This window comes from Pithys albifrons, chromosome 6, assembly GCF_047495875.1.
Source record: "Pithys albifrons albifrons isolate INPA30051 chromosome 6, PitAlb_v1, whole genome shotgun sequence".
In the NCBI taxonomy this organism is placed as follows: Eukaryota; Metazoa; Chordata; class Aves; order Passeriformes; family Thamnophilidae; genus Pithys; species Pithys albifrons.
Genome location: NC_092463.1, coordinates 60,597,153 through 60,612,449, shown reverse-complemented (window position 1 = coordinate 60,612,449; position 15,297 = coordinate 60,597,153). Strand labels below are relative to the sequence as shown.

Genomic DNA, 15,297 nt, shown 5'->3' with positions numbered 1-15,297 from the left:
AAGAACATTATGGCTCTACTGCACAGCTCAGCCCCGACTGAGCACCTGAAATATCCACTGTCAGTGCTGTAAGAAGTGCAGCACCAGGAGAAATTAACACTTGCAGTTCATCGTTTGACTTGTGGCAGAGCATCACAGGATGTAAAAACCACGAAGAGAGCTATGAATGAATTATATCCCAACAGTTACTGCAAAACTTAAAACGCTCTCAAAGATATCCCATTTTCCTTTCAATAAACTTTGACTTGCATGTTTTGTTGAAAACAAAGGTACAAATGAAGCATTTACTCTGCCTTTGGTGGTTTCACCAAGTATCATCAATATTGTCTTCCCCATCACACTAAGAGCTCCTTGAACATAATCTATATAGGATGTAGTAGAATCACAGTGCAGATTAGAAGGGGAGCTTTCACAGTTCAAAACTAAAGGATTTCACAGATGAATATAAAGCCATATTGCCTACAGAGTTGCATTTGATTGCTTTACTTATGACACAGAAATCTAATTCTGTTTCCATGTAATTTAAGAGATTTATGGAAAGCCAGATGTTAGCAATTATAGAAATGAACATTATTCATGTTCTCAGTGGTACAGACCTGTTCACACTGCACAAAGCCAACTTAATCTCTTATGCATATGCAGAAGGGAGGAACACCCTATTTATGTTCTGCCACCGCCGTTCTCTTCAGCACATAAAAAGGATGTCCCCATTAAGAGCAGCCCAAATTGCTAAATGGAAGATTCCTGACAAAAAAGCCAATCAAGCAAAGCATGAACATAAATTCCTAATTGCTACTCAGTTTGCTCATTCTTTTCGATCTTTATGCAAATGATGGTTTCTTATTATTTTATGGAATTTATTATTTAAAAGTTTTAGTCATTAATCAGATCGAAAAGGCTTGGACACTGCACTCATTTTCATCTGAACTTTTAATAGAACTCATTTTCTGAGAACATCCCTTTGGCAGTCTTTTTCCCATCACTGATTGCATTTCGTCAAGTCCAAACAAACAACCAACATTCCTTGAAACTTGAGGAAAAAAGCTGGAAGTGCAACACGATGTTGTGCCTGTCACTCCTTCAGCCCCACACCAGGCTGGGGGTGAGGAAGGAAAAACCCCAGAGAAATGCTCCCCCATTGCCAGCTCTCAGCTGGCAAAGCTCGAGGGAGTATTTCAGTTTAGTGGGGATCAAATGGACTTGCTCATGCCAGTGTAAGACCAGCACGTGCATGGACATGCAAAGCAGGGAAGAAAACAGAACAGAAATGTATTACTGTCTAGTTGTCTATTTAGTGTGGCATTTTCTGAGCAACTGGAATCAATGTGTCTATACTTAGGTGTTGAAACATCAGCCTAGTTTAAAAATTATGAACCTGTGCAAAACAATCACCTAATGAATACGAAAACTGTATGACAAGACTTTTGCTTGTAGATTATTTTTATATTATTCAAGCCCTTGCTTGGTTCAAATTCCCCACACTCTCCTCAGGTTTCATTTGCTTTCCCACAACTGCTCTCAGGAGATGCAGACCCAAAAGTAGAACATTTAATAATGGGCAAGGCCAAACTACACAAACCTCATTTCCCATTATAACAACACAAAGTAGGAAGGAAATGAAATTCCATTTATAACAACTTTGAAGAACACTGGAAATAGAAAGGAGACTGCAATTTTTCAAAAAAACCCCATCTGTCTTCACATTTATGGGGATTAGTTCTTTCATTTATCCTGCCAATCTGTGAAAACAATCTCATTTTCACATCTGGAATAAGACTTTGGAATCTCATTCATTATATTGAAATTATCTGTGGCCTAAACTACTAATTGACCCAAGTAAAAGTGGTAGAACTTCAGATCCCCCCTCCACACAGTTCCTTCTGCAGGAAAAGCGAGGCTGTAGCTGGAGCAGCCACACTGACAGAAAGCTGCCAGCTCAGACACGCCTGATCCTGTTTGCTGTCGGCAAAGGATGGCCAAGAGCAGAGGGATCATCGCTGCCCAGCCCCGCCACTGTCACAGCACTGCCTGGACCTTCATCCCTCACGCTCTCCAGCCTGTGCTTCTGGAAACAAATGGACAGCCCCAAGGACCTGAGCATGAGTATTTCAGCAACCAGGCACATGTTGTGGATGAGAAAAGAAAGAAGAGACCACCACGATGTGCTCATTTCCAATGCACTCTCAGAGGACACAGAGAGCTTGGAAACGTGGGCAGACAAGAAAACAGAATCAAAATGAAAGCAAATAATCCCCTGAGATACAATTTTCTTTTCCATCCTTTTTGGCTGTAATGAGAAGTAATTTGCCTCAGATACTGTGAGAGGTCCCATGGCCACTGCATTTGAATCAGGTAGAAGACAAGCATGACTGTACATATCAACACAAGTTCATTAACTTGGGGCCACTGAAATTCTGAACCAATCCCCAGCTACCTCATTTCTTACTGTTCAAGGCTATTCAGCTGTTAATGGCAAGACTTTTCCACAGCACCTTAATAAATGTGTGCAAGCCATGCAGTGCGATGCTCTGTATTATCAAGATAAGCTGATGCAGAAGAAAGAGCCCTCCTAATGTGCTAATTTTAACTGTTATGGTACATTAAACCATTACAGTATGTTGTTAACGTGAGAAATCTGTGCTGGGCTCCCAAACCAATGTATGTACGAGTTAGCTAAACACTGTTTTGACAAATCGGTTTTCACAGGCAACTTGTCACTTAATGATTTTTGCCTTCTTTCTAAATCAAAGTTATTTGGAGTCACCTTTGAAAAAAGATCACTAAACAGATTCATTTTTAGTTAGAAAATATTTTATGGTAGTGCTTTTATTCTATAGAGACATAACGGTCTATTAAGGAACACTGCATAGTAAATTAGATTCTGAATATAGGATTTACTAAAGCTTTCTAAAAATATAGAAATGACTAAACACAATTCCCTTTAAGACATGTAACACCAGTTTCTGCCAGAATACAAGAATCAGAATTTATTAAGTGGAAAGTAAGCAAGATAATCTTTGTTTTAAAGCATAAAATCCACTGATTCAGACTCTGGTATTATGAGCTTTAGGAAATTCTGTGAGCAGAACAGGAGAAAGCTGTGAACCAGCAGGTTCTGGAGCTGGTCTCGGATACCCTGTACCATGCACAGACCTTTCTGCCTTTGTGCCACTTCCCTTACAATGGACAGGAAAAGCAATTCTCAGGCACTGAGGCGGCTTTTCCAAGTCAAGCTTTTTGTGCGACACAGAAAGGGGCAAAATAAACAAAGAACATTTACTTTCTAATCTAGATAAGAGGCAACACTACAGCACACTATGGAATACATGAAAGCTTCAGGAATTCATTGAAAACCCGTGCAGGTCTGACCCTCGAGCACTGCTGCACCAGCTTTGGTGGGAGACTCATACTGTGGAGTTTCCTTTCACAAGTTCTGGAGTCCTAGCCCAACTTTCCCCAGCTCTCATTTCTTCCCAACAGCTGCTCTAACCCAAGAGAAAAACAAACAACTGACAGGGATGGCTGCCTTGGCTGTTTTCCCTTCTGTGCTTGCCAGTCCCAGTGTCCAGACCCAGAAACATGAACAATCATGACAAAAAATGGGATGAGTAAATTTGCACTCCAGGGTCAGAACAGCTCTCTGCAGGCTGGAAGCATCTCACCTAGAGATGGAGATTCAAAAATATTTGAATATTTGAATAATTTGCTGTGGGGTTTTTTTTATCTGCTGTAGATAGGGAGTGAGCTTTGGGGGACATTAATAATTTCCCAGAATACAGCATTTCCTTTCCAGTTTTTCCCTTGTTTTGGGCCTAGTAACCTGTACAGATCATTCTCTGGTACAGGTACTTAGAGCAGGGAAAAGACAATACCTGCCAGTTGTTTCTAATATGGTATCAGTAGACAGGAGTAAATACAGGACAACTCCTAGTTCTCTATAAAGTATTATTTTTTGTTTACCTCAGAGTGCAGCAAAGCTCCTGTAACAAAATTAAAACAAATCAAAAAATGAAAACCCAACTCTGCAACTTAGCCTGCAGGTTTTAATTGCCAAGCAAACTTTGGTAGCAACTTGGCACAGCAATTGTCTTCTGTCTGCAAGCAGTATTCCTAATAACACATTGTGAAAGACCAGTGCCTCATAAAAACACCACTGTGGGAAATTAAATTACATTCTCTTAATTTGAGCCTGCTCACCATCACTTCATGAAGCTGACATCTTTGATAAAGGCTGTCTATGGTTGATATTTTGAGCAATAAAAGAATTTTCCCAATCTTACAGTGGCCTGGCTAAGTCACCCATCCTTATTGGCCAGGCTCTGGTGCAGTATTGGGACCTGCCCCACCACATCCCTTGCTTTGCACATTTGTCCCTCCCAGGTGACAAACTCCTCTCTTTTCTCCTACTCAGTGAGAATAAAGCTTTTAGAAGCACGGAAGTATCACAACACTTCCCAAATATGTGTTATGTTTCTTAATGTTCTGCAAGGGAAGGGGATTAACCAACAGGTACCTAAATGCACCCAGCAAAGGCAACTGGGCTTTGGGCAGTCTGTCGGAGGTGAGTCCTCCTTCCCACTGCCCTGCGAGCTTCCTCTCTTATTAATAGTACTAGTGGTATTTATTGTTATTGTTATTATTTTATAGGTGAGGTTTAATTTTCTTTTACTTGTTTTTAGCCTATTTATTGTTCTCCATGTTTGTCCTTCAGGGAGGGAGAAAGAAGAAGAAATGAAAGGCACTGGCTCAAATCCAGCTCAGGCACACACTACAAATTCAGTATACAATACATCAGGAAAAAATGATGTTGCTAAGCAGATCCTCTTTTTTCTGAAACAGAGTGAAAAACACTGGCCCTGACTTTAACTGCTCCACCATGTAAACAAGCTCTGCAATGTGATGTTTTAGCTGGAATGTGCAGTGTTATCTCTCTGCTGTTTTATCCAATACTTAGTTCATTTTAAAATAATCATCACAGTTTGAAATTTGCCAATACGAGTTAGCAGAACCTTTTGGTTAATGTTGAATTCTTTTATTTCATAATACTGGTGAAGTAAACTGGTTTGTTCTGTTCCTCAGCAGTACCTGCAGCAGATGGTTCAGAGAAGCTGTTCCATTAAATAAACCCACTAATTCCACGTTCTGTTTACAGCCTGCATATGGCAGGAGCAGCACCTCACCCCTCAACCTGCAGCCTGCTGGGCAGGCCAAAATGAGGGCAGGTTGTTTGCAGAGCTCAGCCCTGCAGTCTCCACAGAACACTGGGAACTTCTTTCTGCAATGCCCAACCCTTCAGCAGTGACTCAATCCAAGCAAGAGTGACCTTTCCAGCAGCTGAGCTACCTGTGGGTTGTTCTCCAGCACAGCCCTGTCTGTGTGTCTGCCTTTTCCTGGGGTCAGCCTGACCCTTGGATCTTGTTCATCCCAGACCAGCCACAGAAGGTCAGTCAGGCTGGTGAGGGATGGAGGCAAGCAGTGCAGAAGAGCACCACAACGGCTACAATGCCCCTTGTCCCCACCTGCCTCAGGGCTGTCTGAAGGTCACGTCATGCTGATTTCTCATAAAGAAGGTATTTTCAACATTGCCCCTTTTACAGCATTTAAATAAAGCAGAACTGTTCCCATTTGAGAACTCTCTTGGAAACACATGACTTTCATATGGTGTTTCATCTATTAAGTCATGAAGTGCTGTCAGATTTGCCATTTTTACACAGCCACCCCCATGAAGTTCACTGCTTGTGAGTTTATTGAGCTGCCTGTCAGCTTTGGACAATGTGTAGAAAGCTAAGACAGCTGGACAATCTACAAAATATTGCTTTTGAAAATAATTATGCTTCTGAAATTTTAAATCATTATGCTACCTTATCCCAAGGACTCTAACAGCCAAAACTTATAACAGATAGGGATGTTTGTTATAAGTAAATTTATGTATCTTTTTGTTACAAACTTTTATTTTAACTTTTATTTTAATGATAGACTTCAAATATTTGAAAACGCCTTTTTGAAGTTATGGCCATGATAAATGAAATTTACAGCACTAAAAAATAAAAAGTCTTTCATAAAAGGAGGAGAGCTGTTACAGAAAATTCATACAACTGACTAGAGATGAAGTAAGTGACGCTCCAAAGTAAGGATATATCACTACAAGCAGCTGAGCTGTATCTTTACACAAGTTAAAATGGGACCTTCTCTAAGCAGTTTTAAACTCACCTGATAAAATATCACTGAGACATTATGTATAAGCTCCTGAGAAAAGCCACCACTTCCATCCTCACTACGGTTTGACTGCTGCCTACTCGCTGCAGTGACACAGAGTCTCATGCCCAGTCGAGGGCACACAGACTGCAAGAACCAGCACTGGCTCCTCATGGAGCCCCATCCTTTGTCCTCCCATAAAAACAGCTCACAAACTCCTCTGCATCCCCTAAAAACTCCTCTCTGTGCCTACTCTTGGGGCCTTACTCTGCAAATATGGTGCATAGAGATTTTGATGTTATTTGTGTCATTCTAAAAATTAAAAGATGAAGATGCCAAACGATGCAAAACGAGCAAAGCAAAGCAACATAGACATACCAGAGATGTGTCCTCATGTGTCACTCTGTTGGGATTTGTTACTACACCACCACCTCTTCCCCTTTGGTTGCCAATTTTGCTCTCGCTTTCACTTCATGTTTCACAGCGACTTGTTGTGATAAATGCCTCCCTGACATCCGATCCCGTCAGATCTCGGAAGCTAAGCAGGGTCAGCCCCGGATTAGTACTTGGATGGGAGACCTCCTGGGAAATGCCGGGTGCTGTAGGTTCTAGTCCTGAGGACTTCACTGGCACTGTCCAAGCTCGCTCGGCCGTGGCAGATGAACCTCAGGACTGAAACGGTGGGTCCAGTTCTGCGCACGCTGAGCCTCACCTAAAATCCACTGCGCAGGCTGGAAGGGCACACCCACGTGGGGACAGCCCTTCCCAAATCTTCGTTTGTGAAGTTTGGCCGTACAAGTCCTGCTGTGGATGGCGAGCTGCCTCCCTCCTGGGCTAACCAGTCCCTAACCTGTCCCCCTGTGACAACAAGTCCCTCTGGGCTAACCAGTTCCCCTGGGCTAACCCGTCCCCTCTGGGCTAACCAGTCCCCCTGGGCTAACCAGTCCCTCCTGGGCTGACCAGTCCCCCTGGGCTAACCAGTCCCTCCTGGGCTGACCAGTCCCTCCTGGGCTAACCAGTCCCCCTGGGCTAACCAGTCCCCCTGGGCTGACCAGTCTCCCTGGGCTAACCAGTCCCTCCTGGGCTGACCAGTCCCCCTGTGATAACCAGTCCCCCTGGGCTAACCGTCCCTCCTGGGCTGACCCGTCCCTCTGGGCTAACCAGTTCCCCTGGGCTAACCAGCCCGCAGAGGTGATGCAGCCCCCGCCCCGTGCGCTGCTCCCCAACAAACAGCCCCGCTGCTCTCTCTGCGCTGGCGTTGCAGCCTCACACGCGGCCCCTGCCCGGCCGTCCCTCGGGAACACCACGCAGGAGGAGGTAGGAAAGGCTCCGCTGCTCATTGCTTACCCACACAGGACTCCCCGGCCAGAGAGGAGCTTCCATTGTCATGGAAACCGCTTCTGCACTCACAGCGGTACCACCCTGGGAGGTTAACACAGCGTGAATGGTTGTGACACTCAATGATGCCCTCTGCACACTCATCAATATCTGCCTCAGAGAAAAACACAAGCCAGCCGGGAAATTAATTTCCTTTGACACCGATACTGGAGATTTGTTTTTAAAAAAATGTTATTGGTTGGGAGGGGGGGTTGGGTGATTTTTTTGAGATTCCCCCTAATAGATGGATCAAGGTTTATTACAGTTCCCAACAACACACACTTAAAACATGACTCACATAACAACAATAAAAAAGAACAACAATACATCATATAATCTGTTACAGACAAGACATTCTTTTACACCATGATTTGTTAGGAATGCAAAGAAACATGCAGATTTTTTCTTCCTTGTTTGGGCTTTTTGGGAGGAGGTTGGGTTTTTGTTTGCTTTTTGACCTCAGAAGTTACATTTGTCTGTGCACTTATGGCATTGCAGAACGGGCTGTCCCCAAAGAGGCAGTTCCAGCACCATTCCTGCTTTACAAACTGCATGTCCCAGCACACCTTGGAAAGAAAAAGCCTTTTCTTCAGGGCTCGTGTTTCCAGCTTTCAGCGGTGAAATCGGCACCTCTCCGGCGCTTCAGATGCTCGAAGCACTTTGCAAACACTGGTTGCTCTCTTTTGTGTCTATAATTAAAATAAATACTGAGTACGTGTGTCACAGCGTGGCGTTCCAGCTGCAGGAAAATATTCAGCTGGAAAAGAGCGAGGCAAATGACAGCAAGTTTGTAGCGATGGAAAGTGCAGCACAATGAATGCCCTGCGGAGCTGCAATAAATGTGCTGGGTTTAGAGAGGAGTTCCTCAAATTTCCGTGCCATGTTTAATAGAGACCTCATAATTGCTGGTAACCTTGGCTAATCATGGCTGGCACCTGGCTGCTGCTCCCCTCTGAGCAGTTTTCAGCACATTTTGTAGGGTTGTAATTAAAATTAGCAAATTAATTATATGTTAACCTTGAGGTAATTTAAGAAGCCATTATATTTTTCATTCCTCTATTCAGTTCAACTTTTTTTTTTTTAAATTTTGGACGGTTTTCAGCTGAGTATCTTACCAATTAAAATGGAACTGCAATTATTCCTATATAATTCCCATTTTCACCCACTGAGATTTTTTTCTTGGCACACCTAAAATACTCACAAAATTGTGCATGCCAAACCAAAAAATTTGGGGAAAACAGGCTCAGAAACTGCATTTAGCTGTGCAAGCAAAGAAGAAATGTCTCATGATCCTGATGCACGACTGAGTTCAGGTTATTAACTAACCACAGAGTGTAGCTTCAGTCTCAATTTACAGAATTCATGCACCAATATGGTTTTCATGGACTACAATAGTCACATTGATGTACATGGGAAGTATCCTTCAATAGAGTTCCTTTTTCTTAATTCTCACAAGAAATACCATAGAAAAGTCCGATTTTTCCTCATTTGAGTAACAATATTTATTCTCACTGGAATACAGCTGAGAAACCCAAAAACATGCTGTTTTCCAGGATTTCTGTCCCACTCACTCCAGCACAAACGAAGGTGTCTACATAACAGGGTTATAAAACACCATTTATTTCTAGCTTTATTCAGCTCCCATCCAACAATAAAGTCAATTTTTAATGCTTTAAAATCTGTCACTGCTGCCACCTTTTCTGTACTTTTGTGGAGCTAATTTCAGTGTTAAAGCACTGCACCAATCCAGCTGTCCATCAGCAGCGAGTGCTGCTTGCAAACTCCGACACTTCCAATTCATTACAGCAAATGGAATTTAGAACCATGATCCTTTCACGTGGCATGGCTGACGAAACAAGTTTAATCCTGTTTGGAAAGTGAATGACTTGGCTATTGCAGGTCAACTGCAAATGAATCCTCCTCCTTGCTTTGCTTTCTTCCCCAGTGTGGAACTGGCCTTGGGTCAGTGCTGGACTGGACCTCTGGCCATTCCATCCCACATTTTCAGTTTACCAAATGAAATGATTCGGGATCGTGGTACTAACTGACTAGTAGGTAACTCTTCCAAAAGCCTGTCTGCCAGGGTACCAAGCACCTCACTCAGTACAAGAAGAGCTGCAGGTTACGTCTCTAGATTATGCCAAAAAAAGTAGAATTATACATAGAACCATTTCAAGACTAGATGGCTTCATTGTGACCCATTCAGCTTTTGTTCCCTGAAGTATAGGGAGACCAGCAGAGCTAGGGAACAAAAGACTTGCTTTCAAGGTTCTTCCTTCACTTCCTTGGCCTCCTAAAACCAGTGGCATTGTGCCAGCTTGTTGTGATGAGGTCTGGAAGCCCCTCCCGTGATCAGGTGTGTTATCTGTAGTATATATATAAACACAGCTCTGCAGGTATAGGAAAACACTGTGGATGTTTTAGAAATTCAGGTTTAAGATGCTCAGAATACCAAGGGGAAAATGCCAATAACAGCTTTATGAAAATGGTATGTCATATACTATTACATTGCTTAGTTAATAGATCATTTCTATCTGGACAAACTGTGGCTTTTGAAAACACTTCTTTTTGAGGATTTCTTCGGCCTAGGAAGATGCTGCTATACATAACAGCCAGTTCAGGGAATTAGAAGCAATTCACTTTTCTTCATCTTTGCTTTTCCATCTTTAGATCCTAGCACTGTATTTGCATACTTGCCTCAGGATAAAAGTCTTTCTAGCCAAGTCTGTTTTGGGGGTTTGCTATGGAATTTGAGCCCTATATGCATTATTTTTGTTTGTTCTGTGTGTGCTGATGCTTAACAGAGTGTGCTATATGCATAACTTCTTCAGAAAGTTATGGTAAACTGAAATGAAAGTGTAAACTTCTGACCTGTGAGTGCAAACCGTACAAAATTATAATCATTCTTCAAAGGAGCACATTAAAAGCTGTTCAGAAATTCTGCGACATGGCACAGGCCAGAGGGAACAGAGGCGGGGCTGTGCTCCCCTGCCCTGGGTCGTGCTCCTGGCACACGGTGAGCCCCAGGCTCCCAGGGCTGCCGGCTGTGCCCTCTGGCAGCACCCTGCCTGCCGCGCAGGGGCTGGGTATGCACACCCTCAGGGGTTATCCCAGCTCTCAGAGGGTGGGGAAACACATTCACCAGCTCAAAGTTTTGTCTGGGCTTTCTGTGTGTCTGCATTAATAGCTAGATAGTCTAAATCCAAGTGCCTATGAGAAACTGCCAATACACTATTTCCTTGGGAGCTGAAAATTCTCATATCCTTAATGTGCCTCTGCAGTATTTGGCTAAATGTCTGCATTACCTTCACATTAAGTGTACTATTTTTCATTTGTAGCCCTAATTCAACTCAAGCCTTGGCTGTTCTTAACCACCACTGAACTATTTTTGCAGGTTTTTCACTGAAGCCTTCTTACAAAGCCCATGTGAAAGGAGACCTCTCACAAACCACCCTACTCAGCCATTTAACTGCCATTAGCAGAGAATTGTTAATGCATCTGGCAACACTCCACTACAGTGGCTTTGCAAAAGCTCAAAAGTGTCACATTTTTGTACTGCAGAATAAAGGTATCGGTTGGTTTTGTGCAAGTCCTTGCAGAATGTTGATCCTGTCCTTTAAGGACAGGTCTGTAATTTTTACTTTAGCATCCCAGCTTCTTGCATTATTCATAAAGGTATTTATGCAGACAAGATAAATAGGATAATTTACCTCAAAATAAAACACAATGGCTTCAGAACCCTGTGAAAAAAGTAAAAGTAAAATAATTCAATCTTTTGAAATGCCTCATCACATTTAAGTCACTGCGTGATAAGACTGAAGGAAAACAGGTCAGTGTCATGCAACAGCTAGAAACAGTTGTACTGTAAAAGTGTCTGTTCATCAAACCTTTACTGAATTCTCTCATGCAAAAAACCACACGATCCTTATCTTTAGCTCTCTGTTGAGCAGGACATCTCTAAGCAGGTGAATGTGTGAGTAGCAAGAAAGTACCACACAGTCTCAAGCTTCTGAATTACAACTGCACCCTGACAGTTAAGTTCATTACTTCCAGAGCACCCCAGCTTTGTTTGCCATGTTACAGTATTTTCCTTCAACATAGAAACAGTAGACAATCACACCCAGCCAAGCGAGGTGTGAGTTCTATATAAAATACACCCCCTTCTCTGCTGCTGTCGCCTGAGCCTCACTCACAGAGCCGGACAGAGCCGGCAGAGAGGGCTGTCACTGACAGTGTCCCTGCTGCACAGGACTCATCCCACTGCTTCCAATAAACCCTGGAAGCAAACAGAACTACTCTGTGTGAGAAATAGAAGCTTAATTCGTGTCAAAAATATAACACAGTATACTGTATGGCTTGTCAAATCATTCAGTGGGATTCCAGAAGCATTGAATATTGCACTTCTGGGAGCTGCGGAATATGCCGTAAAGATTTAGCAACAGAGCAACTATAAGCAAGACATGAACTTAGTTTAACATACAAAAAGGGAGTAAACGAAGAAAGCCAAAGTTAATGACAAGCCGCCTTTTGATACAAGATATATACAATGTAAACAAAGATTAAGCCGGCTACCTCAACACAATAGGAAACAGACGGAATTAAGGAAGGAGTACCCCAAGCGAGAAAGATAAAACTTCAGTAACGAAGCGTCTCTAGTAAAAATTTAATCAAAAAAATATCGCAAACCTTCCTGACAGAATCAGATGGGAAGATTTAAAAAAAGGCAATCATTTAACAAGAAATAAAGAATATGTATGTTTTGACTGCATATAAGCAGAGCCTGCGAGCTAGTCTCAGGTTCAGTTACTGACAGAGCAGTGACTCTGTCATTTTCATTACCTGTACTGCCCTTTTTGCTGAATGACTTGGTCATTCTGGGTAATGATTTATAACATTTGAATGGGAAGAGACGAAAAACTCTCTCTTTCAAACCGCCCCCTCCCAGTCTGCCTAGCTCTATAGTTTTACACAAACTCACGTAAGGGCTGTTTTAGCCTCTATTATTAACCCGTCCATTGGCTGTAGCACTAAATCTCTATATGAGCTTTGACAGATCACCACAAGGAGGGCCCACCTTTGTTTTTAACCCCGTGCAGTCCCAAGCAGACAGACATGGTGACAGCCACCCCAGGTGTGCCAGATCTCCCACGGCAGAGCGGCAGAGGCTGCAGCCCGACCCTGTCCCGGGTCTGCAGCCCGACCCTGTCCCCCGGTTTGCAGCCCGACCCTGTCCCGGGTCTGCAGCCCGACCCTGTCCCCGGGTTTGCAGCCCGACCCTGTCCCGGGTTTGCAGCCCGTGCCCGAACGCCAAGGGCACGGCTGGTGCGGCAATTCCGCTGTGAACAAAGGGGAACTAAAGAACAGATAACTAATTAAGTTACATTTGATTAATGACTCCTGGCTGTTGTTCACCCTCAGTTCATTCTTAAGACAACAGAGATACTAAAACCCAGCAAGGGTGGGAAAGGCATCTGACTGAGAACCAACCACTGAGGTTTTGAATCACCCATTTTTTGTTTCACACTTTGAAGTATCTCGGGTGATAAAGATCCCCCCTCTCTCTGTCTCAAGTCAGCAGCAGGCTTTGGCAGAGCTGCTTGGGAAATTTTTCTTTGACCTTTACTATTTAATTTAGCGCCTCTGTTTTAATTGCATTTGTTTTAAACCATTAGAAGATTTTGGGCAAACAATCAGCACGAAATAATAATATTCCTCTCTCCTCAGCAGCCATGGCTGTTTTCACAGACTGGTTTTAATTGCATTATATTTATATTGGCCTTTGCAGTTCCTTCTCAGGCAGGAATAGTTTTGCCTGTAAGAATGGACACAGCAGTAAACCATAAAACTTTAAATTCGTTAAGACAGTGAATTCAACTCACGTTCATGAATAATCAAACCCACGCAACAGTTTAATAGCACTAGATGGCTTTCAGGGCTGGAAGGTGTGCCCACCTCCCACTGCAATTAAAGAACAGCTGTAATAGGCTTTTCTGTGTAATTCTGGACTGGTATCAAGACTTTTAATCATCTGAAACTCATGCAAATTTAGAATGATTTAACAAGAATAAAGGAAATTAAATTGATATCAGAATAATAACACAGGCTAGTTGCATCAGCAATGCTTCAGATTAATTCTTTTAATATATAACACCTAATTTACTGAAATTCATTTTAGTATTTCATATATTTATACACAGTCCAAGGCAATGTCTTTGTCAGTTCAGTGCTTGTCTCTCTGCCACGCTCCCATTCTCCTGTTTGCATCCTAACTATGCAGCACACTTGGAACGTGCAACTGGAAGGGCCTGGATGGCTCAACTAAATGTCACTTTACAGCACTGCAGCTGAAACAAGAATTTCTGATTCTCATATTGGAAGATTGCTGGGTGCTGTAGGACATAAAAACTGGAGCCAGATCACTCAGTAGGAAGCCTGGCAGGGTGAAGAGCTGTTCCAAATTCAGTATTGCATTTGGGGTTCTGTCACTCCTGCAACCAGGATTTTAATTATCACTCCACAAGCCAGAAACAAGAACATGGACTTTACAATTAGTGGTAGGTTCAGTTTCAAACCGAGCCAGAGACTTTCTGTCAAAGTTGAGGCCTGTGGTCAGCATTTCTCTCAAATGACATCTCTCAGATATCAGCAGGGCCACTAGTGCAGTGTTTGCTGTATTCCAGCTCTTCCCACGTCCAGCTGGACTAAGGACTCACAGCTTCAGGACAGAAGTTCAGCTCATGGCCTTACCAGCACCTTGTGCCTCCTGGCAATACCCCAGAGCTCTCCAGAATGTCCTTTCTTACCCTTTTTGACATTATGCTCTTCATAAACTTACCCCAGCACTTCTCAGGACCACAAATTTGTTATTTTTCCACCTGTTTAGGTAGGAATAGTGTGTGGTGTCCATGGAACACAGGCTTTATTTTTTAAGAATGCTCAGTATCTTCATCCCTGATTGTAATTCAATTAAACTGTGACACTGGAGTTGGAATTCTGAATAAGTTATACATAAGCAGCTATTCAGAACACGAGGTAAGCACAGCAGAATAGAATGAGGGAACCAGACCAACAGGAGAAGCCTGTTGTGTCAATACACTGCAATCAGTGGAGCCCTCAGCACACAGAAGAATTCTTCTACACAGCCAGGGTTATAAAGATTTTTAAGAAAGAATTTCAAACCCATTCCTAAAGCACAGTATTTTTATGTAAAGAGCTGCTTTAGGCCTATTCAAAGCACAACTGCTGTAAATTCAGACTCATGGAATTTACAATGACTGGTAAGACTGTACTGAAAGCACACTACAGACTGCAGAATTACAGCTCAGAAAATCTGCATGGCAAAATACATTAAGTGTCTCATAAGAAGGCTAATCTATCAATGAGAATGAAAAGTATTTTTGGCAAATGATCTTGACATCCTGCAATTACAGAGTTGCACATTCCTTGCCAAGATCACAAAATTTAAGAAGAGTTACCTAAAGGGGATATATGTTAAAGCAAAATAGGTGAAAGCTAGAAAGGTGCTTGGCACACAAGGAGCTGGGGCTGCCGGTGGACACCGAGTGGAACCTGAACCAGAGAGATGATTTTGCTGCAAAGAAGGTGAGTGGTGCCTTCAGCAGTGCCAGCAGGCTGAGGGGGCAACCCTTCCTCTCTGCTCAGTGCTGGTGAGGCCACACCTGAAGGGCTGGACCCAGCCGTGACCTCCCCAGCCTGAGACAGAGC

The 15,297-nt window shown here is 43.0% G+C and overlaps 1 protein-coding gene across 2 annotated transcripts in view; it reads right to left on the bottom strand.

The window, feature by feature from the left end:
* Window positions 1-15,297, bottom strand: part of NELL1 (neural EGFL like 1) — a 282,113-nt gene that overhangs the window by 12,095 nt on the left and 254,721 nt on the right. The window contains exon 16 of one of the 2 annotated variants that reach the window (XM_071559105.1): window positions 7,543-7,683. The exons of the other annotated variant lie outside the window; for it this stretch is intronic. Within the exon in view, the coding sequence (XP_071415206.1) occupies window positions 7,543-7,683 (141 nt within the window). The remainder of the gene's footprint in view (window positions 1-7,542; window positions 7,684-15,297) is intronic. 2 annotated transcript variants of the gene reach the window in all.